This window comes from Schistocerca cancellata, chromosome 5 (genome assembly GCF_023864275.1).
Source record: "Schistocerca cancellata isolate TAMUIC-IGC-003103 chromosome 5, iqSchCanc2.1, whole genome shotgun sequence".
Classification (NCBI taxonomy): domain Eukaryota; kingdom Metazoa; phylum Arthropoda; class Insecta; order Orthoptera; family Acrididae; genus Schistocerca; species Schistocerca cancellata.
In genome coordinates, this window is record NC_064630.1 from 830,904,439 (window position 1) to 830,931,859 (window position 27,421).

The following is a 27,421-nucleotide window of genomic DNA, read 5'->3' on the forward strand; positions in this document are numbered from 1 at the left end:
ACATGGAGTATCGTCTCAGTTGTGTGACTGGATTCGTGACTTCCTCTCAGAGAGGTCACAGTTCGTAGTGATAGACGGTAAATCATCAAATAGAACAGAAGTGATATCTGGCGTTCCGCAAGATAGTGGCTTAGGCCCTCTGCTGGTCCTGATTTACATAAATGATCTAGGTGATAATCTGAGCAGCCCCCTTAGATTGTTTGCAGATGACGCTGTAATTTACAGTCTAGTAAAATCATCAGACGATCAATTCCAATTACAAAATGATATAAAGAGAATTTCTGTGTGGTGCGAAAAGTGGCAATTGGCACTAAACGAAGGAAAGTGCAAGGTCGTCCATATGGGTACTAAAAGAAATCCGATAAATTTTGGGTATACGATAAATCGCACAAATATAAGGGCTGTCAATTCGACTAAATACCTAGGAATTACAATTATGAGCAACTTAAATTGGAAAGACCACATAGATAATATTGTGGGGAAGGCGAAACAAACATTACGCTTTGTTGGTAGGACACTTACAAGGTGCGACAAACTAACTAAAGAGACAGCCTACATTACATTTGTCCGTCTTCTGATGGAATACTGCTGCGCGGTGTGGGATCCTAACCAGGTAGGATTGACGGAGCACATCGAAAAAGTGCAAAGAAGGGCAGCTCGTTTAGTGTTATCGCGCAATAGGGGCGAGAGTGTCACAGATATGATACGCGAGTTAGGGTGGCAGTCACTGGAACGAAGGCGGTTTTCTTTGGGGAGAGATCTATTTACGAAATTTCAATCACCATATTTGTCTTTCGAATGCGAAAATATTTTGTTGACACCCACGTACATACGGAGAAATGATCGTCATAATAAAATAAGAGAAACCAGAGTTCTAACGGAAATATGTAGGTGTTCCTTTTTCCCACGCGCCATTCTAGAGTGGAATGGCAGAGAAGTAGTATGAAAATGGTTCGATGAACCGTCTGCCAGGCACTTAAGTGAGAACTGCAGGGTAACCATGTAGATGTAGGTGACTTCGTAAGGTTCCGATTTGTGCACAGTGCTGTGAACATACATTACTGACTGACACACCAGTTAAAAGTGCTAAGTGGGGTAATGATTTTCTTATACTTCAGGTCCAGTAAAGCTGAAACCACCGTGCCACCCGCATAGCTCAGAATGGGCCAGGCCACAGTCGCTCACGTACCCTCCTGTTCTCATGCCTCCCAATCATGCTGACCCCGCCCCTATCCTACTCATTACTCTTCTCTGCATGTCCCTCTCTGTCCTCTCATCACCTCTCCCCTCCAGTCCACATGCCTCCCAATCCCTTTTCTTTCCATCACCACCCCTCCATCCTCCTTTCCTCCCTTCTCATCGCCTCTCCTCTCCCTTGCTCTCCTCTTCTTTCCTCTCCCCTGCTCTCTCCTCTTCTTTCCGCTCCCCTGCTCTCCTCTTTTCTCCTCATCCCTGCTCTTCTGTTCTTTCCTCTCTCCTGCTCTCCTCTCCTCTTCTTTCCTCTATCCTGGTCTCCTCTCCTTTCCTTTCTCCTCGCCTCTCCTCCCCAGTATCAGTTCCCATGCAATGCCAGGCACCGAGCTTGGGTCGAAAGTGAATTACCCTGTCGAAACCTATGTGTTTTATGGAGAAGGGCAAATCTATCACACTGTGTTAAGGACAACTGCTACATTAACAAATGTGTTGGATGTTACCATGTCAACCACATAGTGGGATAAGACAGCCAGTGCAATACAAATACCCATAAATTGATCTTTATCCAATGAAATACAGTTGTTAATTCGAATGTAGTCCTTAAAGTTCTATTTCTTGATCAAGTAATTCGCCTAATCTGATCCAGCTTGAATTTTTTTGAGCTTCAGACACCTGTCTCAGCTTAAGAATTATCTCAGACAGAATTATCTCTGACAGTGACATTGTTCAAATAACATCAGACTGTTTGAGCAAATATAACGAAAATGTTGTGATATCATAACTGCATAGAAGCTTGGTGACTGTTGTGAATATAGTGCACAGTGCAAGTAGTGCATAAAAATGAAACCATTAGAAAATATTGTGTGTATCACAGTTTGTTCATATTCAGCAATCCAAATTAGTCCAAAATTTTCTCTCCCTCAGTTAAAGCTTCGATTCAGTTGTTCCACATCAAGGTTCCAAATCTCAGAGTGACACATTTGACGTTGACCGTCACGGCATAACAGAGTCACCCTGCATAACGTCCGCAGCTCTTGGTCTAGTGGCTAGCGTTGCTGCCTCTGGTTCACAGGGTCCTGGGTCCCAGGTTCGATTCCCGGCCGGGTTGGGTATTTTCTCTGCCTGGGGACTGGGTGTTCATGTTGTCGTCATCACGGTTCGTGAACGTGGGCGAGATTGGACTGTGGAAAGATTGCGACTTTGTACAAAGGCTGATAACTGCACAGTTGAGCACCCTGTAAACCGAACATCATCATCATCACACTGCATAATGTGTGATGTTGACCACTCGACATTTCCAAGACTACCAAGAGAGAGAGAGAGAGAGAGAGAGAGAGAGAGAGAGAGAGAGAGAGAGAGATAGAGAGAGAGGGAGGGAGGGAGAGGGAGTGAGTTTCCATAATGTAACTGTACAAATAATACAGCACAAGGCAGTCAAGTGATATCGCCCAAAACAAGAAACTGTCCATCTTCTCATTTTTGTCCTCAACCAAAAATCTGGCTGGCTTACTCACTTATTCTTGATGCTAGTCTTTTGACCTTCTGTAACCTTTAGTTTTCATCGGCCCTCCTGTCTTCTTCATTCCATCATTCTGTCGAACAGAGTAGTGAACTGCAGCAATATGCCAGCCGTGTTAGAGAGCGAATGGGAAGTTCCACCGGTGTGAATGAGGTTTGCTTCCAAGTAACAGTCTTTTATTTAATCTTACAACTCACATGTAGATAGTTTTTATAGGAAAATCAGATGCATTTAAATTAGCATTGTCTGATGAAAATTATTTATTTTGAAATAAATATTTGTGTCACATTAACAAATTTGTATTAAATATTTCTAAATAAAACCTATCTTCCCACTTAAACGAAGATAAGTAGTACAATTGTTAGAAATTTATATATTTATATATATATATATATATATATATATATATATATATATATATATATATACACATCAGAGATATCAATGGCAAACTTAGCATGTAACGCCGTTGAGGGCACTCACTTGCTGCAACTTTCTTCCAATAACAATAATACAAAACATATATATAATCTGTCAACATCATTCATTCCCATATTTTTTGTTTTATTTTTGTCTTTCTTTTATGTTGCTCAGTATGTATATAAAACTTAATGAATCCCATGTATGACAAAATGAGAATAATACAGCAGATAGATATTTAATTTAGTGTGCAGTAACAATACCAGAGTAAATGTATCAAATATTTCAGGATGTAGGAAACACACTTTTCTTAGAAATCTGTTATGGAAACATCTATCATTCTGCAGTGTAAACTACTATTATGTGATATTCGACACTTGAGTATCCTTTTCAAAATACGTGTCTGGAATTTCCATTAGACATACCATGACTGCTACATTCTGCAGTGCAAAATGCTGAAGACTAATTTATTTAAAATAACATCCTCTTATGAAACAGTTTCTACTGAATAGAACAGTTTTAAACACTCATTTTTCACACATAGCACCATGTAGAACAATAAAACTTTGTAATTCTTGCTAATTCACACATTTATAAAATTTATATTTGTGCTTTTCCAAAACCTGATATAAATTACATTTATTTAGACATTCACAACATATTAATCCTACAATGTGCATTGTCTCCTTTCCAGAGGTACCGTCCCAGTTTGCCTATTAAGAGTCACACAACGATGATCACAATAACAGTTTGTCTCTCAGATGTCTAAATTTCTAGTAGTTAAATTAGTACAGAGTGAAAGCAATCTGTAAGTCCAAGGATCGAAGCAGAACACATTTTTTAAAATGATGGTGTGATGGTAATTCTACTTGTGAAAACGTGGTTTTATGGTCAAGGAGCATAAATTTTGATAAACCAGCTTAACCTTTTTCTTAATGTATCACAAAGGAGCAATGCAGCATTTGAAGTAATACCAAAGAAATCGGAGCATGTAGAGTAATGAAGAATGTTCTTTTGTCTTAGTTTTCTGGGAAGAAATGCCTTTGCCACAATGAAAAGATGTGTTGTATCAGCAGCTTACGTTATACTTATAATATCGTTTTTATATAACTTTATCACTTTGCTGTATGACAGAGCTGTTACGACAGTCAAATACTCGAGTTTGTCCAGATACTCTTCCAATTACAGCCACAAATTATAGCTGCAGAACATGTAAACAATGATAGTCTCTCCAAGATTAACAGTGAATTTTTAATGAGTTGCATGTAAGAAGACAAGTGAGTTAGTAAACAACTGAGGTAATCTTCAGCGCCATAATTATTGAATAGAGTACACAATAAACCTTCACATTTGTGATGCTATATCGTTAAATTTTACCTGAGGAGAACCATAACATAGCGATTTTTCTATGCTAGTTTTAATAAAAGACCGTCTGATCTGAAAAAAACTTGCACGTATGTTTTTGGCTTATCAGTGCAATGCTGTAGAACAACATCTACACGTTCAGTACAAGAATGTTGTTATATTGCGTGTCAAATTTATATTGACCATCACAAACAACTTTTTGTCCACAAATAAAACAAAAAAATTGTGTCATGCAATTGTTTATCTATCAGGACGACATTAACGAACATCATTGCCTTTCGTGTAGCTTTATTCATTATCAAGATATTATATTTATTTTAAATAACATGTGGTATCTCTTATTCGGTAATCCACTTTCTCTGCATAAAACCTGTTCAAAAACGTCTTACTATGTGCCGTTCATGCAAACATGATGGAGTTAAATACAAAACACAAAACTGACTGAGTCTGCTGTACTAAACTGACTTTGACTCTGCAGTACTGGTACACAGTGTAGGCACCCAGGCTGATGTAACTCGCCCGCCAGGTGGAGTTGACAGTAAAGAAATGGAAACACAAGGAAAATGGACGCCCGTCATTCTGTCAGACATCTTCTGTTGAAGATTTGCGTGGAAACAACGGAGAAAAGATGATACTCATCTATGAAACAGAACAGCATTGGCAGAACAGGTATTACAACAATGTTTTCTTGTTTACTATATGGATGCATGTAGTACACTTAAACAATATGTTGTGGACATTATTGATTTAAAACTGTGTCACCATTACTTTCCTTCGCTTTTGCTTGAAGGTAGGCGTGATACTACTCTGACAAAGGAACTCTACACAGAACGATATCCTGATACAAAAGACGCCTTCCTGATGGAACCCAACGATTGCTGCTTCAAGAAGTGTGAAGGTTCAACGGGAGGCAATGCAGTCATCATAGAAATCGCACAGTCGAAGCCAGTGAAGCTGCGCTTTTCCTTTCTGTCGCCATGAATCCACACGTAGACACACGGCACCTTGAACATGATATCGCATTCCTAAAGCAAGCGTACATGGCATGTGTGCAATATGTTCTTCTGTTTTCATGTACATTTACACCAGGAACTGGACGAGAATGATTACCTGCATCATGTACAGTTCTGTCAGTGCGCTCAACTCAAATCTTCGCTGACTATAACTTCTGTGATGTTCTTTTTATCAATGAATATATCTTCTAAAACGCACAGGCAGACACAAAGAGCATTCACTGTTGGTCCACTGAAACCTTGCGGTGGCCGAGATATGGAACATCAGTATCGAAGGGGGATTGATATCTGGTATGGGATACTTTTATTAGCCCTTATTTCATTAATGGTAAACTAAATGGTGCGGCATGTATCTTTGAATGGTCAAAGTTACAAGGAAAGCATTCATAATGTACTCCTGGTAGTTGCTTGGTAAATATGAATAGGTATTTCCATGGTTATTTTGACTTTTAATATTTCAAACAATTCACGTTATAAGATGTAGTAATATGATATTCTCTCAAGAATTGTAGAAATACTGACTGAGTGAAATTTCCTGTGGAAAATCTCAGTACAATCTTCGTGTACTACCAGTGTGAGTTACAAAAATTCGTTTTTTAAAAGGTTACCAACTGTAGTTAAGCACAGGATAACGTTTGGTGCTAGTGTAACAATGGCTATTGATGCACAGACAAACTTTTCTGATTGAAAAATTGGATTCTGGAAAAAACTGGATTACAATATTACGTATTTATTCACCAAACTGAAATCCAAAGTTACAGACTATCAATGGCATAAGAAGGTGAAATATGGGCAAAATATGCTTCTTTCTGTTCCCAGCCGAGATAATATCGCATTGTAGGATTATGAAAATGTCAAAATGTCACAAGGAAAGGAAACATCTGACACTGTAGACCACTGACAGTATGAAATACTACAACACTATTTAATTCACGGACATAATGTATACGTTAAAATTTCACATTTCGCACAGACACAAAGATTTATTTCAATCCCTGAAGCAAAACGTAATACAGACGTAGAGTTCCTTCAGTAAAATGATGGCTGTACCTCACCATTTCCTCAACGAACGGATTCTAGCAGGACGAGCAACTTGACTCAACTAGTTACCATCACAATTTCTCATTCTGGAACTGCAGTGATACTTTACCACAAATACTACTCTGACATTGACTGAGAAATATTACCAAAATAGTATTAATACTGTAATGTTAACAGTTTTCAGTACACGGTTACTTGAGATAGTCAGCAGTTCTTTTCCAATGTATGGTGCAATGCAGGGAAAATAAAATGTGAGTCAAATTTTTCTTACAACACTTTAGTTTGGAAAGTTTGAATTGTACTGGTGTAATCTGCTGTAGAATTTTTTGTTGTATTCCGAAGAAGGAAAGTCCTTTAAATATGCGTTTAAAACTTTTTTAGACCGCTCCATTCATTTAATTCGTAACATTTAGACTCACGAGAATGTCACAGAGTCTAAAGTTGAAAACTAGCTTCTGAAAAACACAATAATATTTACGGTTTTGCTCTCAATAATATTAAAGTGCACAGACATCCAAAACATTTAACCGTGTAGCTGTTGTGGCAGGATTTGGTCGGAGAATCCAGAGGCGCCAGCCGATGCGGGGTGAGGCTCACTCCTTGAGGCTGGTGAAGCGGCGCAGCTTGACGCGGAGCCTGGGGTTCTTGGCGACGCGCTGGACGCGCAGCTCGCAGCCAGGGCCGGCGCCGGCCAGGAAGGACACCTCGAGGCGGCCGCCGTCGCGCAGCGCCGCCACCAGCGCCTTCGCCGCCGCCGCCTCCATGTCCCTGGCGCTCAGCTGCAGCGCCGTGCCGGGGAAGCGGTCGCGCACGCACCGGCCCAGCGCCGCCGCCTGCGCCTGGCTCAGCGGCACCCCCGCGGCGCTCAGCCAGCTCAGGTAGCTGAGGTTGGCCACCACCGCCTGCAGGAACAGGTGCTCGGCGGGCGCGCGGCACGCCACGTCGGCCGCGCGCAGCCCGTCCACCTGCAGGTGGCTCAGCGAGCACGCCTTGAGGGCGCGTCCCACGCAGCGCAGCGTGCGCTCCGCGTCCTCCAGGCTCAGCCGCCAGTGGCTCATTCGCAGGCTCTGCAGCGTCCGGAAGCTGGCCGACAGCGTCTGGAAGAAGGTCACCAGTGCCTTGTCGTCGACAGTCAGTGGCACGCCCGTCCCGGAGACGCTGCTCTTCTCCAGGCTCAGGTCCAGGTCGCTGAGGTGCGTGAAGCCTCGCAGGAACGGCAGGAGCAGAGGGCCGCGGAGGGCCGGACGGTCGTTCACCGTCACCTGCGCAGGCAGTGCCGCTCCCGACGAGTACGTTAAGCAGACACTTTGTGGGAAGAAGTGTAGAAAGGTGGCAAACGCAGCACAACACAAGACAAATAAGCTCTTTTCGGCAAGAGCTGTGTAAATATTTGGTCATAAGCAAAATGCCTTCTCTCTGCTGCATTGTTAATCTTTGTTACCCCACGTGCATTTCCTTTCTTATGTCAAATGGAAAATGGACCTTCCCTGAACATTCTGCAATATTATATTGTGTTTACACATACTGATTTCAGGTATCAGTTCGTGCCAGAATTACTACAAAAAGAAATAGTGGAGTTAAAGGCGGCTATCTGATTTGGCGAAGACTGCCAGTCTCGCTAGCGGGATGAAAGCAGAGCTCACCATCTCCAGCATCGTCGACAGGACTGACTGCGGACCTTTGGTACAGAGCCGAGTGGAGGGTCTGAATCAGAGGCTGATACGGTTCTGCAACCGTGTGGGCTGCAGATTCCTCGACTTCCGCCATAGGGTGGTGGGGTTTCAGGTTCCGCTGGATAGGTCAGGAGTCCACTACACGCAGCAAGCGGCTACACGGGTAGCAGGGGTTGTGTGGCGTGGGCTGGGCGGTTTTTTAGGTTAGATGGCCTCGGGCAAGTACAGAAAGGGCAACAGCCTCAACGGGTGCGGGGCAAAGTCAGGACATGCGGGGACCAAGCAGCAATCGGTATTGTAATTGTAAACTGTCGAAGCTGTGTTGGTAAAGTACCGGAACTTCAAGCGCTGATAGAAAGCACCGAAGCTGAAATCGTTATAGGTACAGAAAGCTGGCTGAAGCCAGAGATAAATTCTGCCGAAATTTTTACAAAGGCACAGACGGTGTTTAGAAAGGATAGATTGCATGCAACCGGTGGTGGAGTGTTCGTTGCTGTTAGTAGTAGTTTATCCTGTAGTGAAGTAGAAGTGGATAGTTCCTGTGAATTATTATGGGTGGAGGTTACACTCAACAACCGAGCTAGGTTAATAATTGGCTCCTTTTACCGACCCCCCGACTCAGCAGCATTAGTGGCAGAACAGCTGAGAGAAAATTTGGAATACATTTCACATAAATTTTCTCAGCATGTTATAGTCTTAGGTGGAGATTTCAATTTACCAGATATAGACTGGGACACTCAGATGTTTAGGATGGGTGGTAGGGACAGAGCATCGAGTGACATTATACTGAGTGCACTATCCAAAATTGCCTCGAGCAATTAAACAGAGAACCGACTCGTGGAGATAACATCTTGGACCTACTGATTACAAACAGACCCGAACTTTTCGACTCTGTAAGCGCAGAACAGGGAATCAGTGATCATAAGGCCGTTGTAGCATCCCTGAATATGGAAGTTAATAGGAATATGAAAAAGGGAGGAAGATTTATCTGTTTAGCAAGAGTAATAGAAGGCAGATTTCAGACTACCTAACAGATCAAAACGAAAATTTCTGTTCCCACACTGACAATGTTGAGTGTTTATGGAAAAAGTTCAAGGCAATCGTAACATGCGTTTTAGACAGGTACGTGCCGAGTAAAACTGTGAGGGACGGGAAAAACCCACCGTGGTTCAACAACAAAGTTAGGAAACTACTACGAAAGCAAAAAGAGCTTCACTCCAAGTTTAAACGCAGCCAAAACCTCTCAGACAAATAGAAGCTAAACGATGTCAAAGTTAGCGTAAGGAGGGCTATGCGTGAAGCGTTCAGTGAATTCGAAAGTAAAATTCTATGTACCGACTTGACAGAAAATCCTAGCAAGTTCTGGTCTTACGTTAAATCAGTAAGTGGCTCGAAACAGCATGTCCAGACACTCCGGGATGATGATGGCATTGAAACAGAGGATGACAAGCGTAAAGCTGAAATACTAAACACCTTTTTCCAAAGCTGTTTCACAGAGGAAGACCGCACTACAGTTCCTTCTCTAAATCCTCGCACAAACGGAAAAATGGTCGACATCGAAATAAGTGTCCAAGGAATAGAAAAGCAACAGGAATCACTCAACAGAGGAAAGTCCACTGGACCAGACGGGATACCAATTCGATTCTACACAGAGTACGTGAAAGAAGTTGCCCCCCTTCTAACAGCCGTGTACCGCAAATCTGTAGAGGAACGGAAGGTTCCAAGTGATTAGAAAAGAGCACAAGTAGTCCCAGTCTTCAAGAAGGGTCGTCGAGCAGATGCGCAAAACTATAGACCTATATCTCTGACGTCGATCTGTTGTAGAATTTTAGAACATGTTTTTTGCTCACGAATCATGTCGTTTTTGGAAACCCAGAATCTACTCTGTAGGAATCAACATGGATTCCGGAAACAGCGATCGTGTGAGACTCAACTCGCTTTATTTGTTCTTGAGACCCAGAAAATATTAGATACAGGCTCCCAGGTAGATGCTATTTTCCTTGACTTCCGGAAGGCGTTCGATACGGTTCCGCACTGTCGCCTGAGAAACAAAGTAAGAGCCTACGGAATATCACACCAGCTGTGTGACTGGATTGAAGAGTTTTTAGCAAACAGAACACAGCATGTTGTTCTCAATGGAGAGACGTCTACAGACGTTAAAGTAACCTCTGGCGTGCCACAGGGGAGTGTTATGGGACCATTGCTTTTCACAATATGTATAAATGACCTAGTAGATAGTGTCGGAAGTTCCATGCGGCTTTTCGCGGATGCTGCTGTAGTATACAGAGAAGTTGCATCATTAGAAAATTGTAGCGAAATGCAGGAAGATCTGCAGCGGATAGGCACTTGGCGCAGGGAGTGGCAACTGACCCTTAACATAGACAAATGTAATGTATTGCGAATACATAGAAAGAAGGATCCTTTATTGTATGATTATATGATAGCGGAACAAACACTGGTAGCAGTTACTTCTGTAAAATAGCTGGGAGTATGCGTGCGGAGCGATTTGAAGTGGAATGATCATATAAAATTAATTGTTGGTAAGGCGGGTACCAGGTTGAGATTCATTGGCAGAGTCCTTAGAAAATGCAGTCCATCAGCAAAGAAGGTGGCTTACAAAACACTCTTTCGACCTATACTTGAGTATTGCTCATCAGTGTGGGATCCGTACCAGATCGGGTTGACGGAGGAGGTAGAGAAGATCCAAAGAAGAGCGGCGCGTTTCGTCACAGGGTTATTTGGTAACCGTGATAGCGTTACGGAGATGTTTAGCAAACTCAAGTGGCAGACTCTGCAAGAGAGGCGCTCTGCATCGCGGTGTAGCTTGCTCGCCAGGTTTCGAGAGGGTGCGTTTCTGGATGAGGTATCGAATATATTGCTTCCCCCTACTTATACCTCCCGAGGAGATCACGAATGTAAAATTAGAGAGATTCGAGCGCGCACGGAGGCTTTCAGGCAGTCGATCTTCCCGCGAACCGTACGCGACTGGAACAGAAAAGGGAGGTAATGACAGTGGCACGTAAAGTGCCCTCCGCCGCACACCGTTGGGTGGCTTGCGGAGCATAGATGTAGATGTAGATAACTGAAGACAGATACACACACACACACACACACACACACACACACACATGCACTCTCTCTCTCTCTCTCTCTCTCTCACACACACACACATACACACACACACACACACACACACACAAACACACACACACACACACACACAGAGAGAGAGAGAGAGAGAGAGCGTTTCCTCATTAAGTGCAGTAAACATAAAACTGCTGCCACATCGTCAAAGCACTTCCATATGAGGGAGAAAACAACAGTCTCGGTTGCGATGTTGAAATTATCGTTTATTTTGTCATCAATGTTGTGCGTTTCGCCTAATTCAAGGCATCTTCAGACTGGCTGATAAGTGTTGATAAGCAAGCTATGGATATCGACGACGAAACATACGCGAAAGTAAATAGTGCTCGTCAAGTGCAAGAAAAATACTCGAGACAGATATATGCACCCGTCATGTATGAAAAGCAGAACATCTGACAACCTTGGCGGGACGTGTAATGAGGTCCGAAGGATACAACGCAGGACCTGGCCTGTACAGTCTGTCAAATGATAAACATCCTGTATTGTGTAGTTTGATCTGTTCTACCACCGCTTTTGTTCTTATCGGAATTCCCACAATAAAAGATATTGTTTTAGGTTTTCTTTTTGTACAGAGTCACATTGCTGTCCTCTGTTCTTTCCCTTAGAAGACAACTTCCTTTTATTCCTGTGATAAAATTGTGATATCGCTAGCACATAAAAAATAATGCGCAACAGTCTCTTTGTGTATTCTACCGGCATGAAATTTGGTTTACCGTCCACACAGAAGATATATTAAAAGCATGAGAGTAGTGCTGACGGTCCCCCTCTTACAGCGGTTGGACAGAAACACGGAAATGCCGCCTGAGATGCGTGCTTGCACATGAGTGCAGATGCTAGCCAAGCCAGCAGGTTGCGCTGTTGTAGAACGGCTCCTACGCTATTTCACAAATACACTGCAAGTGTCATTCATGGCGACAACAGCGTGTTATGTAGTAGCGTGAGTGCATTACGTCGGAGCTAAGTGAATTCGAACGTGTGCAAACTGCTGATGAAAGCTCCAAGGACGGCGAAGAATCTGGTGTTTAAAGAGGCACTATATCGAACATTTACGTCGCACGCAAGGAAAATGAAGTAGGCAAAAAGGAATACAAATGTCTAAAAAATGAAATTGATAGGAAGTGCCTAAACAGGAATGGCTCGAGAACGAAGGTAAGGATACAATAGCGTACATAACTAGGGGAAGAATAGGTAACATATGGAGGAAAATTAAATAGGCAATTGCAGAAAAGAGAAGTAACTGTATAGATATCAGGAGCTTGGATGGTAAACCACTATTAAGTAAACTCAGGAAAGGTGGAACGAGTATATAGAGGGGTACAGAAGGGAAATGAACCCGAAGGAAATATTGTATAAACGGAGAAGCCACTGAAAGACCTAAGTCGGAGGCACTTGCAGTAAATAACATTCCGTCAGAGTTGCTGGTATCCTTGGGGAGAAGACGAATTTGTGGAAAGAAGGAATCGGTTGGCAGGATACATTCTGAGGCATCAAGGGATCACCAATATAGTACTGGAGGGAAGCGTATAAGGTAAAAACGTAGAGGGAGAACAAGACATGAATACACTAAGCAGATTCAGAAGTGTGTAGGTTGTAGTTGTTACTCAGAGATTCAGACGTTCGCACAGGGTAGAGTTGCATGGAGAGCTGCATAAAACCGGCCTTCGATCTGAAGGCAACAACAACAACAACACGAAAAGCAGAACAACATCATCAGCTAAGTGATAAACTGACAAAAGTGTGTGGTGAGTGACCGTGACTGACGGTCATTGAAAAGGATTGTGACGGGAAGTAAGACCGACGAGAGCTTCAAAAGTCACAGCAGAAATGAACGGAGCACTCACGAAGGACTCATCAATGATGCAGAAGCACGGAGCCATGAAACGTAGCCAATGGAAGAACGTTATTTGCTAGGAAGAGAAGTGTTTCACACTGTTTCCAACCTGTGGCCGAATTTACGTCCAAGACTGAAAAATGATGGGCGTTCGGTGGTAACTTGAGCCGCATGGTTACTCTCCAGGATTATGTGACCATTGTGGCTTTCCGTGTTGTTATCACGGCACAGTGTGTGATGCTGTGTTCCAAAACGACACACACAGCTCACATCGTGCAGGACTGGTTTTGTGAGCACGGGCATGAATTGTCGCACCTCCTCTGGCCACTACAATCACCAGATCTCTGTGTTATTGAGGCTTTGTCGTCTACGTTGGTAAGAACGGTGCGTGATCGCTATACTTCTTTTCATCGTTTCCTGAACTTGCACTTATTTTGCAAGAAGAATGGTACACTGTTCCCTCGAAAACCGTACAGATCCTGAGGTAACAAGATGCAACGTGTTTCGTGCACCTCATTACGCACGGTAATGTGTCGTGTTTTTGACGTTTCCATATTTTTTCGTCCAAACTCTGTTCATCGAACGTAGTTGTCGTGTTTTCATATAGTCTTGTTATGCTGTTCTGATGAACACAATTGGATGGATATCCTTGTTTATTTATTATGATCGGTAGTTCTTCCTTACCAACTTTATCAATGGCTTTTTCCATATCAACGAGTGCTAAGTGGTGTCTCGAACAAATTATGCATGCTTTTATATGATCTGCTTCGTCATAAATACTGCATCCATTTTCGATATTCCACTTAAGGAAGCCCATCAGTTCTTCACATAGTGAACCAACTGATATTATTTTTAGTCTGCTGTTCAGGATGCAAGAGTAAATTTTTATGGATCTTCCAGTAAACTAATCCCTCTGTAGTTCTGGAAGCAGCTTCTATCACATTTTTTAAAAATAGAAATACAATTTTTCCTTGTTAAAATGCTCTTGGTACAACACTTCTTTTCCAACAGTCACGAAATAGATTTACCACTGTCAGATGGAGAGCAATTACACCGGATAGAATTTCGTTGTTGATGCTGTCCATGCCTGAAGCTGTCCTATTTTGCAAGAACATCGTAGCATAAATAATAATAATAAATAATAATAAAGGACATCATAGCATAAATGGGCCACACCTCCCAACTCTATACATGCAATTTCCCCATTTTCTGTCTCTTCGCCTCCATACAAAACGCGTTTCGATCGTTCGACCTATTGCGTGCCGCTGACTTGTGTTATTTACCTGTACTGTATCTCTGTGTGCTTTGTTAAGGATTTTCATTGTGTTACATACTAGCGCTTGCTTTCCGTGGACGCCATCTTCGATTATATTGACGAATCATTACAAAGATTCTTGTTGGGCCTCTTTTACAACATTTTTATCAATATTCCTCTTCTGTTTGTAAATCTGATGATTTTCTACTATTCGTTTGTTAAGATAACGGAGATAGACTTTGTGGTCGCTTCAAGGTCTGGTGGCCAGATTCTGAGCCTCCCTTCCCAACACATATTTCTCTTCCTATCCAATACTCATCAGCAGCCTTCGTTATTGTTCTCCTTGTATTCTTTCGTTACTGCTCAGTATTTCCATGTCAAAGCCACAATCAAGTCAAAACTCGAAAGGCAAGTCATTAATGAAGTACAACGCTTAGCATAAATAAGACTAATAATAATAATAATAATAAATAATAATAAAGGACATCATAGCATAATTGGGCCACACCTCCCAACTCTATACATGTGTAAGCACATTTATTATGGACAGCAGTGGACAAACAGAACAGCATATAACTGCCCCGCGAATGGAGGATGCTGCTATTTATACAAATATCGAAAATTCCAGAATATCTAAATATGGCAAAACCCGAGAACTATCTAGAAATGACAAATAAGGAATGGCATTTATTTGCTTGTGATTGTATTTGAAGTCTGGACCCACAGCAAGCCGGCCAGTAAAGGTAACTGTTAGTCACGCTGCATGCGGTACAGCTGACAGCACTGCTCCGTCTCCTGGATAAACAGCCCTCAGTCGGGTCGACTACTACAGCATCTTGCCACCCAACAACTAATGGGTACCAATTCTACCTGTAGCATCACCATTTCACCTGTTTGGAAGCGACCTCTTGAGGACGTTCCTGAAGTCGACAAATGGGAATAGATGGTTAATAGTCTGTACTGATTACCTCATCCACTATGCTGTCACCACGCCAACTGCCAATGCTCTATATATTGAAAGGCTCCTGACAGAATAAATAATCTTGAAGCACACAGCACTCTGCCAGATGTCTCGGATTGTGGAAAAGTTTCTCGTTGAGACTAGTATGAGAGACAGTTTCACATTGTACATCGCCCACAAGATTACAATTGCCTAACACCCACAGACAAATGGCCTCGCTTAGGCTGTAATAAAGAGTTGGCAGATATACGCTGATGTCGAACAGAGAGATTTAGATATGATGCTGACCATCGTTAAGTTCGCGTGTAGCACAGTGAAACGAGACACTACAGGTTTCGCGCCGTTCTTCTGTCCACTGTTGCAAGTCCAACATGAGAATGGATACACTGTTCTCGTTTCGCCCAACGATATTGATTACTGCTACGTGAAACATCTCATCACCATGAACGAAAAGCGAGGCAACTGGCTCGCATGCGGTCCGTAGGTCTCTGGCCGCCCAGGAGAAGGACCGAGAGCGCTATAACGCCTAGCAATGGTCAGTGAGGTACGGCCCAAGAGACTTGGACTGTGCTGATTCTGACCATTCACCTTGAAGATAACAACGCAGACACGTCGTCCATGTAATATATATGAATCCCTACTGCAGTCCTGAGGTGCAGACTGACGATGGGAAATTTCCGTATGAATATGCGACAGGAGGGGCTGTCTCTGATGTTCACCACAGTAAAGAGGATGCTGCAGCGCTGCCGCACAGAGGACGGGTTGCAAGGTGCTGTAGTCGGCCCGACTGAGGACTGTTTATCCAGGAGATGGACCAGTGCTGTCAGCTATACCGAGTGCAGCGTGACTAGCGGTTACCGTTACTGGCCGGCTTGCTGTGAGTCCAGACTTCAAATACAATCACAAGCAAATAAATGCCATTCCTTATTTGTCATTTCTAGATAGTTGTCGGGTTTTTCCATATTTAGATATTCTGGAATTTTCGATATTTGTATAAATAGCAGCATCCTCCGTTCGCGGGGCAGTTATATGCTGTTCTGTTTGTCCACTGCTTTCCATAATAAATGTGCTAAGCGTTGTACTTCATTAATGACTTGCCTTTCGAATTTTGACTTGATTGTGGCTTTGACATGGAAATACTGAGCAGTAACGAAAGAATACAAGGAGAACAATAACGAAGGCTGCTGATGAGTATTGGATAGGAAGAGAAATATGCGTTGGGAAGGGAGGCTCAAAATCTGGCCACCAGACCTCGAAGCGACCACAAAGTCTATCTCCGTTATCTTAACAAACGAATAGTAGAAAATCATCAGATTTACAAACAAAAGAGAAATATTGATAAAAAGGTTGTAAAAGAGGCCCAACAAGAATCTTTGTAATGGTTTGTAAATATAATCGAAGATGGCGTCCACGGAAGCAAGCGCTAGTATGTAACACAATGAAAATCCTTAACAAAGCACACAGAGATACAGTACAGTGTTGAAGAAATACTTCAGGAGAACTAGCTGAAGACGAGCTGAGATGACGAACAGCCATTTCCACCACAACGGATTACAGTACCGTTATACAATGTTCCGTTTATTAACTGTAATTCTCCTTTGTTCGGTCCCTCCTGTTTTAAGGCCTCTGTGATTTTCGGCAATTCTGGATCTTTCATCTGTTCAGCAGCATTGTCATTTAATGCAGTGATGACTGAAATTTCATCCATCCTGGTGTGTTCCTCCAGAGGTTCTTCTTGAAAGGCAGTAGGCGTCCTCCTGTTTGCGTTCCCTTTGTTGTAACACCAGGACAGTGCAACCCCGAAGCCTCAGTGCCCATTTCACCGGTCGACCCGACGGATCATTCAGCTAGTCAGCTAGCAGAGAATGTCGTCCCTCACAATGGTGAATTCTTCGCAAAAAAAAAAAAAAAAATTCAGTTGGAAGTTGTTGATAGCCCAAACAACTGCGAGGCGCTCTTTCTCGGTTACAGAATAGTTCATCTCAGTCATGGGCTCTGAAAACGTAAGCTACCACCTACTCAGATCTTCCGTAATTTGCAACAGAACTGCACGGTTTTCATACCCACTAGCGCCGGTGTGATATTTATTCTCGGTATTCTCGTCATACAATGCCCGAACTGGGATAGATGTTAGTGGGTCCCTAAGGAAAAGGAGAGATCTTTCTTGGATCTCATTCCAGGAAAATTTGACATCTCTCTGCAATAGTCCTTGCTAAGGACATGCCTTGGTACAGAATCTCGTTATGAACTACCAGTAGTACGAACACATTCTGAGAAAACTTCGCATATCAAAAATGTGCCGAGCGGTCGGCAAATCTCTGACTGCACTTATTTTTTCCATGTCGGGGCACAACTCCATTGCCATTCACTGTGTGTCTCAAAATCCTTATCTTGAGTGACAATGAGGCACTTTTTCGTATTCAGATCTGTACACACATCACGATTGTCAGGCAGTCTAGATGTTCTTCAAACATTGTTCAAAAAAAGAGACAATGTCATTCAGATAGTTAAGGCATGGCGTCTATATGATCAATGGTGGCTGGAGTCTTACATTTACCAACCTTCATTAACTTGAATTCTTGGCGATCACGTCAACTATTCTTGTTACGAACACAGTTTTTTTTCTACTCTGTCTCGTCAACTTCGATTTACCAGTAGCCTTTCTGCGCATCTGAAGTTGAGAAATACTTTGCTCCTTTCAATCAGTGTAGGGCATCATCAATGTGTGGCAATGGGTAGACATATTTTTTCATGATTTTGCTCAGTCATCGATAGTCGATGCAGGAACGCTACTTGTCGTCCCCCTTCCTCACAAGGACCACAGGGGAGGACCGAGGAGTCGCTCAATGTTCAATGATGTCGCAGCATCTTCTCCATTTCTTCCCCAATCATGAGTCGCTCAGCTGGCGAAATCCAATAAGAGAGCTTCCTAATGTGATGTTTTACCATAGGCCGCTTGATATCTCTTTTCTCCACTCTGGATTTGAAAGCTTATGTCAATGGGCACAGAAGAGTTGGCGCTGCCTGGAGTTGTCCCTCGGCCAGACCAGATGTTGTTAACAGTTTGGTAGTATCTTCCTCGCTCGCATTGTCTGTAGAGTAACACGATTCTTCATCGATGCCACTGAGCTGCCCACTCTGGACTTTTTCTGCAGTTCCTACATGCTTACCTTTAGGGATGATCTGTGGTTGCTCATACAGTTAATAATCGGAAGTTCTCCCGGATCACCTACAATTTTGCTATGGTCACTGGTATACACATACCTATCACGAGTCTGAATAGCTTTTTTCATTCGATAAACACTTCAAAGTTTAACTGAGCATCCAGACTGACAACTGGGATTCGTCTCGTCGATTACATAGTTAATGGCAAGCAATTGCACAGGACAGTCTTCGGGGCGTGCGCTGGTTGGAATACCCTAGTCTACCTGAGCCTTTGATCATTGAGAGTGTGTGATTGCTTGTGATGCCAGCAAGAAGTTCCATCTGAGAATAACATTATGACTGTATTTTGTTAAATGACAAATTCGAGGGACTGTGTTCCGTCATTGACAGTTATTCTTGCAGCACACGTTCCTGTCGGCTGGATGTAATACCCATTTGCGACATTCGACACAATCGCTTTCGAATCACGATACATAGTCTTCTTTAGCTGGCAATAATAAACATCGGACATTACAGAAAAAGACTAGTACCCAAGCAGAATGGTCATCGACGGTGAAGTCGATGAGATTTTCCTCGTCTTGGTAATAGTCGTTCATGGAGGATTTTGATCTGGGGCGTCTTGACGTCCAAAGATGGTTGCCTCGCTTAGTTGTTTTGAATTCGGCGGCACCTCTGTAGGGCGACAGGGAACGGCTGTGGCGTGTCGGAAAGCGGTCTCGTCCAGGATACAGCGGTGGGCTTCGTCCCGCAGGTCGACTACAGTCGCCTGCAGCTGACTGGCGTCAGCACAGCTGTTGTTAGGCTGACGTCTGGTGGCGCAGTAGGCGTCGGACGCTCGTGTTCTTCGAATATACTCTTCCGGGTTTACGAGCTGCGTCATTTCGAATAAAACACTTGAGCTTTGGACGGAAGTCTCTGCCATCGTCACCAAAAGTAAGAAGCAATATGGTAGTATCAGCAAAGAAGGTAGCACTGTAAACGTAAAAACTGTAGTCAAAGTCTTTTCAATTACTGGATACCGTAACTAACCTTATGCACATAGACTTTGAATGGCGGAGAACAAGCGGAATTCATATCCATTAAGATACGTCTATGGATCCGTAAGTGCTATGCTGTATAAACCGCCGAAGATCAACTGGCTGTCATCCTTCCAGTCGGCTTTCTATCTGATTCAGTCTCAATATGACCACAAAACTGATTTGTTGTTACATATACATTTCATTGCAGACATTGCAGATTAACTTTCTGGTGATTTCACTGATATAATTTCATTTAATTCATATTGATCCTTTTTGTTCCAAAGATTTTAATTTAGTTAGTGTATGTGTCGATGTCACGGTAGGCAGCAATCCTCATCATGTCCATTCGTTTCGTGGTGGTATTCTCAGAGGAATATCGTTCAGTAGGTGTTTATTTATTTATTTTTTTTTAAATAGGAGGAAAACTGAATGCCAGCCGGTGTGGCCGAGCGGTTCTAGTCGCTTCAGTCTGGAACCGCGCGACCTCTACGGTCGCAGGTTCGAATCCTGCTTCGGGCATAGATGTGTGTGATGTCCTTAGGTTACTTAGGTTTAAGTAGTTCTAAGTTCTAGGGGACTGATGACCTGAGATGTTAAGTCCCATAGTGCTCAGAGCCATTTTGAAAACTGAATGAAATGAATGTATGGCTGGAACCTGTATGAGTTCTAGGAACGAAAATTTATTAAAGTCATTGCTTCTGCTAACCAAGTGATTCGGCTTTTAATACCGGAGTATAAAAAATTTGCATTTGTTAAGAAGTACACAATAACGGTGTCATATGGGAGCCGTATCTTTTTATTTTCTGACAGAAAGTCTCTGCAGGGAAAGACGTTCATCTACTGATGCTACTTTTACTTTATAATAGCTCACTGAAATAAAGCAAAGTTCTACTAAGTGAGACACTTAAATTTGTAAATTTAAAAAAAAGTTTTCGATAATATTTTAAGAGAAAAACTATGGACTAGAATGAAGGATGTATGAAAACCTATAATTTCTGTTGGATATGGAAAGAAATCTGTCAGAGAAGATGACAACGAACAAAGGACCGAGGCGTGTCTGCAGTATTTCATATTAAAGGTCACGGGTGCCGGTCACCCGCTTGGAAGAGCGCGCTGGTCGCTCTGGAGAACTGAGACGGCGCAGGCGGCCACGTGACCCCCACTGGCCGCGACTGAGACGAAGTCGAACCGCGTGAAAACGTGGCGGCAGGCGTTGTCTCTCTGAAACTTCCTGTCGACCGTGCCCGACCGCCACAAAGGCCGTCAGCCGTACTGGGCGCCGAGCGCAACGTAGCCCCTTCACGTCCGCGCCTGCCGTCCCAGATCAAGTAAGGGACTCACCGCAACATTCCGGAGTGTGTGTGAAATCTTATGGGACTTAACTGCTAAGGTCATCAGTCCCTGAGCTTACACACAACTTAACCTAAATTACCCTAAGGACAAACACACACACACCCATGCCCGAGGGAGGACTCGAACCTCCGGGACCAGCCGCACAGTCCATGACTGCAGCGCCCAGACCGCTCGGGTAATCCCGCGCGGCCGCAACATTCTGTATCATCCCACGCCACTCATCGCAGACTAGTGGGAGATTAGTGTCCCACGCTGCGTTTGAAGTTGGTCAGGACTGGGCAGCCTGCTCTGCTAATCAATGGCGTCACACAGTGTTCAATGGCGAGCACAGTTCATCACTCCCTGGGATGTCCACTGTCAATAATTTGGCTGCCATATGGCGATAGATCCAACGCTTTGGAGAGAACAACGGCATTATTGCTAGCGTCACGGTGTGAGGTACCCTCGGGCAGGACTGCAAATCACGACTAATAGTGACTGAAAGAACTCTGAAAGCACAACAGTGCATGACATACAGCTTGCGTCCTCACGTGTTACCTCTCATGTGACAGTATCGTGGTGCTATTTTTCCGCAGTTCGATGTTCGTTCACACGCGACACGTGTGTCTACGAACTGTTTCCGTGAGTTGAGGTACTACCGTGGCCCGTGGCCAGCAAGATCCCCAGATCTGTCCCAAATGAAACACATTTGGGAGTACCTCACCTTCGAGATACCCACAATCGGCCAGCCTGTCCCCTCATATGCTGCCAGCACCAACAATCAGAGGCCAGAGGAAACTCCTGTCATGACTGCAACCACAGTAGTGGACACACGTATCAGCCAAATTGCACCACTCTGGTCATGGACGGCATCTGGGGATGATTGGAGTGGTAGGAATTTGGATGTTATCAGTACGTCCAGAGCCAACACTTAGCAGTTATGGATATTGAATCACTCAATTTTACGCAAACTATACATGGAATACCCACGATTGTGGAGACAGCCCAACACAAACTGAGTATTAATTCACTATTGATCTACCTAAAAGGCGCCGTGAAGGCCGCAGCTGGTATTTGTCCCCACGGCTGTATGAAAGAACTGACTTCAAAAAATGGTTCAAATGGCTCTGAGCACTATGCGACTTAACTTCTGAGGTCATCAGTCGCCTAGAACTTAGAACTACTTAAACCTAACTAACCTAAGGACACCACACACATCCATGCCCGAGGCAGGATTCGAACCTGCGACTGCAGCAGGCCTAGAACCGCACGGCCACTCCGGCCGGTGAAAGAACTGACTACCCAGCCGACGTATACTCGATGCCGCCATGCAGGCTGTGTTTGTTTTCAACATATTGGAAGGGAGAGACAATGTACGGTAAAATTTCATTGGGTTCTCTACCAGGCGATGTTAGTGATATGCTATTACAGAGCATGGTATGGAACTTAAGAGTCTGATTGCATAAAATTAGTAGTTTTCGTCTATTGGATGATACAAAATAATGAGGAAAGAGAGAGAGAGAGAGATGTTTGAGTGGTAGACATGAATCCACGCTGAATACGCAGATCTCCTTCGGACGGCAGTATCTATATGTAGTTTGGAAATACACCACAATGCAGTAGCAAAATCCTTGTCCATCTTCCAGTTCCTGTATGATGTGCAGTCTTCCTCATTTCCCGATAAGAATCCCCACCAACTGCTTTTACTGTCTTTTCTACTACCTCATGTAGCAGGAGAAAGCTACAATTTGTACTAGCCTTATACATTGTATATGGTCGGCTGAGCTACGAAAACATGTTCCCATTTCCACCGAGTGGTTAAAACACAGTCCTTTCGCATCAACTCACGTGACCCTGTTTCTCCACAGGATGCGAAGGGTTGTAGATATAAGGTTCTCTGACTTTCTGTCAGTTCCGACTTAAAGTGGATCAACCACATGGACAAGGCTGCAGGGAGAGCAGGGCAGGCACTGAGGAGCAGTTACAAGATTCAGAAAGACCAACTGAAACCACACTGGAGTGGAAAGTTATGTGCAGCCCGAAGAAGAATATAAATTTATGTTGTCAGTTGCCATAGCTAGAGCCACGGCAGTCAAGAGGACGAATTTCCGATACTTTGCTCTTTATCGAATGTCACTAGATTGGATCTGCAATCATAGTATTTAATTTTAATTATATTGATAAGTATGTGACTGGTTTCCTAGGACTACTCTGCTGGCCGTTAGAGTGTGTGGTGGACGTAGCTGGTGGCGAGAACGAATTGACATTTCTGGCTTAAGACTGTCATGTGCGGTGGGTACGAAAAAAAGTTCCAGTCGGCTGGCTAGTCAGTTCCTTCACACAGCCGTGGGGACAAATACCAGCTGCGGCCTTCAAGGCGCCTTTTAGGTAGATCAATAGTGAATCAATGTTCAGTTTGTGTAAAACTGAGCGATTATATATAGATCACTTCCATGTGTTGGCTCTGGACGTGTTGATAACACCCAAATTCCTACCGCTCGAATCATCCCAGATGCCCTCCATGGCCTAAAAATGGTTCAAATGGCTCTGAGAACTATGGGACTTAACTGCTGAGGTCATCAGTCGCCTAGAACTTAGAACTCCTTAAACCTAACTAACCTAAGGACATCAAACACATCCATGCCCGAGGCAGGATTCGAACCTGTGACCGTAGCAGTCGTGCGGCTCCAGACTGTAGCGCCTAGAACCGCTCGGCCACTCCGGCCGGCCCTTCATGGCCTCTGAGTGTTGGCACTGGCGGTGTAGAAGGTGAACATCTGGGAGGTGAGCGGGCTATATGTACGAGTGTTTTCAGTGATCTCAGGCACCTAGCCGTGACCACAACTAAGACTGTGGCTTATTACTTCCCAACACATTACAGTGCACTCTGTCTTGTAGTGGTATTTGTTGTTGTTACTACCCTATCACTCGGCAGACCCTTTCCTCATCCTTCTTCATCTTGCTGTAGCTGAGAGAACAGATGTAGGAGCTCTATAGTGCTTTATAAAAGACACTCAGCAAACCTGCAGTGGTCGAGAATTCCATAAGCAAGACGGTATAAAATCACGCAGAAATTTAAAATTCCAACTATTATTGTATACAGTATCGATTCCAATTGAGACGTGAATTTTCTGAATGGACAATTTATTGTGTCCGATAGTTGTACTGCGAGCACACACATCGATCCAACTCATTCTGCAGATTGCTTAACGACATAGCACGAAACTGAGCTGAAATTTGAAATTCTGAGCTCCCTCCAATGTAACTGACTTCCTACCAAATGACATTACTGTGTCAGTATCCAGCAATAGTAGGCAAGGGTAAAAAATCCAGAAGGGTTTGGAAATCAGGTGGTTATCAGGATCGAATCCCACCGTAGACCAGTTTTAGTATCCTTTAAATAGGATGCAGTACATAGGTGAGTTTAGTGTGGCACATGACAGACGTTATCTACTTCTTCTAGAATGTCTTTGCTCCATTTGCTACAGGTTTCCACAGAAGTTGAATTGTGAGAAGAAAGGTGTATACTGATACCACTCTTCATGAATGATGAGAGGAGGGGTATGCAAGGGAGAAGAGATGGAGAGGACATCTTGCTATATGTGTGTTTACATATGTTGGTTCAAACAAACAGGAAGTAACTACTTGAGGCAGAGAGAGGGAGAGAGAGAGGCAGGAAGTGAGTCTGGTGTCAAATTTATAAGGGATGCTGCTACCTGAAGCTTTGCCTGCACTTTTCCCACTAATTTTTCCTGGTGGGGAGGGGGAAGTGTTGGAGGGGAGGGTAGTGTTGGTGGGCTTCTGAGGTGGGGGTAGTTAATCTATCTGTTTAATTAATTAGTCAATTAATTTGATATCAAAAGTTTGCTTGTATCCGTGAGGGGGGAGGCAGGATGGTTTAGGGATTTCCCAAAGGAGTGACGGGGGAGGAGAGGGACGGATAGGGGTTTCTAACAAGGACAAATATGCCCAAGGTTCATAAATCATCCCCCAGAGGGCAATACATCAATTAGAATAACAATATGCCAAGGTCATAAATCAGTCAAATTTGCACCTGAATGTATGCTTACCCCTGAATGTATGCAACCTGCAATGTGAGGTGAAAGCGCCAGTACCCTACCACTTATATAGATCCACCCAGACACAGCCACGCTTGCCCCGACAACGTTTATACAGGTTTCCCACTAATGACTGTTCCTGCACAATAGTTACGCATCTGATCAGCATGGAAACCAATTTGAGACTGAGGGGTTTTTGGTAGAAGTTTCATATCAGCGCACACTCCGCTGCAGAGTGAAAATCTCATTCTGGAAACATCCCCCAGGCTGTGGCTAAGCCATGTCTCCGCAATATCCTTTCTTTCAGGAGTGCTAGTTCTGCAAGGTTCACAGGAGAGCTTCTGTAAAGTTTGGTAGGTATGAGACGAGGTACTGGCAGAAGTAAAGCTGTGAGGACGGGGCGTGAGTCGTGCTTGGGTAGCTCAGTTGGTAGAGCACTTACCCGCGAAAGGCAAAGGTCCCGAGTTCGAGTCTCGGTCCGGCACACAGTTTTAATCTGCCAGGAAGTTTCAGAAGTTTTTACTGTCCTCATGACCTGGGCCATGTTCCCTGTGACACACAACGTTGCTCCACCGCACTATATTGTGGTCACTGAAGCACGTCTGTGGTGTACAGTTACAGAGGACTGGTGTCGCTTTTAGTCTCCAGCTCAGTAAGACCACGTTTTTGTAAGACGATAGGAATTAGCCTATATATTTTCATCTTTCCTCAGATTAAAATTTAGTAGCTTTAGTTATTTCAAACATCGCTAATTCCTTAGCGTGTCTGTCACTACGTTTACATGTGACACATCTTTCGGCACATGAAAACCGAACTTCGGAAATCGTTTTTTGCTGTCATGTTTACATGTTAAAGCCTAAAGCGGATTTGGTAGCCCAGTCAAATATGGCGTTTGGAAATCAGCTGTTCCAGTTTCTGATTAAGTCGAAAGAATCACTGCTTCTCTTCAATACTATTAGAAGTAGACAATTTCATTCTACTTCTCCTCCATCCTGCAAATAGTCACTCTATCGGTGTTAGTAGAAATTTAGTAAAACAAGTCGTAACCTGACAGCCCAAGCACGTTTTAAGGACGGTTATACGTTTAGAGGGTAGCGAAAATCGATTGTGGAAGATGAAAACCGGCAGCAAGAAGAAACGATTTTGCAGTCTTTGCACGACCAACCAAAATCGGTATTGAGAAATCGGTTTACAAAACCTAGTTTTGGAATCCCACGTAAACGTAGTAGGTAGGTTTTGATATCAACGGACTAGATGTGTTTATGGTGAAACCTGGAACATGAGTTTTGTAGTTAAAATGTAGAAGCAGTGGTAGTGTTTAACTGATTAGTATAGTACATTTCGGTGTGCGTTTCACATGTGAGGTGTCATCGTCAATTTGGCTTGTCATTGTGCTGTAAGTTGTTTAATATTTAAATCATTATCTTGTAACGCATGGTATTGCTGACTACGTCAACCTGCCATGTACCCGTTTATCTTATGAAGAGATCCACTGAATTTTGTAAGAAAATCCTACATTCTTCTCTCGTCTTTCTTTGGAAGATATGTTCCTGGGTAAATAACTAGCGTTGTAAGGAACAAACTTTTCGTTTTCACTGTGTACTATTTGGAATGGGTAATGACGGTTTTGAATGGCGTAAGTGGGGAGTAGGCAAAGAGAGTCTTCAAAATTTCCTTTCGAAAGCTAAAAATCACGAATGTTCTGCTTCACATATCACAGACGCTGTTAAATACACTCAGCTAGGTACTGTAAGGACTGACCTACTCTTTCGGAAGCATTTTGGTCGCCGAGACATCGACGTTGTGTTCACTCCAGTGCTCCTCAAACCACTGTAGCACGATTCTGGCTCCGAGACATGGGCAGTTACAGTGCTAAAAGATGACGTCGCTGTCAGAGAAGACATCAACCACGAAGGGATGAAGGTAGTTAGCAGCTGGCAGTATATCTTCGATTACTGCAACAGATCGCATGCGAGCACAGGAAAATACCTCCCATAACGTAATACGGATCCCACCGGGCTGCGTCCGGGGCGCGCTGCACGCTTTGTGCCACCGACCACCTCGATGACAGCTTTTGTGGAAGTGACCATCAACCTAGTAAGAATGTGATTCCGTTGAAGAGCCGACACGTTTGCATTGATCGACGGCCGAATCCCGATGTTCTCGTGTCCAATGAAATGATGTTGGGTCAATGTGTGAACACGTAGGGGTTGTTGCCTGCTACAGAGCTCCATGTTCAACAATGTACGATGAACGGTGTGCTCCAAAACACTTATGGGTGCACTAGCATTGTGCTCTTTCGGCAGAGATGCTACAGATCACCATCTATCCTACTTTACAGAGCAGAAAAGTCTCCGAATCCCATTTTCCGTGAGAGTGTTGGGCGTCCAACCGTTTAGCGCCTAGTGATACTTTCCGTGACCTTCTACCT

At 43.6% G+C, this 27,421-nt stretch overlaps 1 protein-coding gene across 1 annotated transcript in view; it reads right to left on the bottom strand.

Moving 5' to 3' along the window:
- Nucleotides 1–3,882: 3,882 nt before the first annotated feature.
- Nucleotides 3,883–27,421, bottom strand: part of LOC126188830 (uncharacterized) — a 129,136-nt gene continuing 105,597 nt past the window's right edge. Inside the window, exon 12 of the mRNA XM_049930443.1 lies at nt 3,883–7,814. Coding sequence (XP_049786400.1) covers nt 7,146–7,814 — 669 coding nt within the window. The 3' untranslated portion in view covers nt 3,883–7,145. The remainder of the gene's footprint in view (nt 7,815–27,421) is intronic.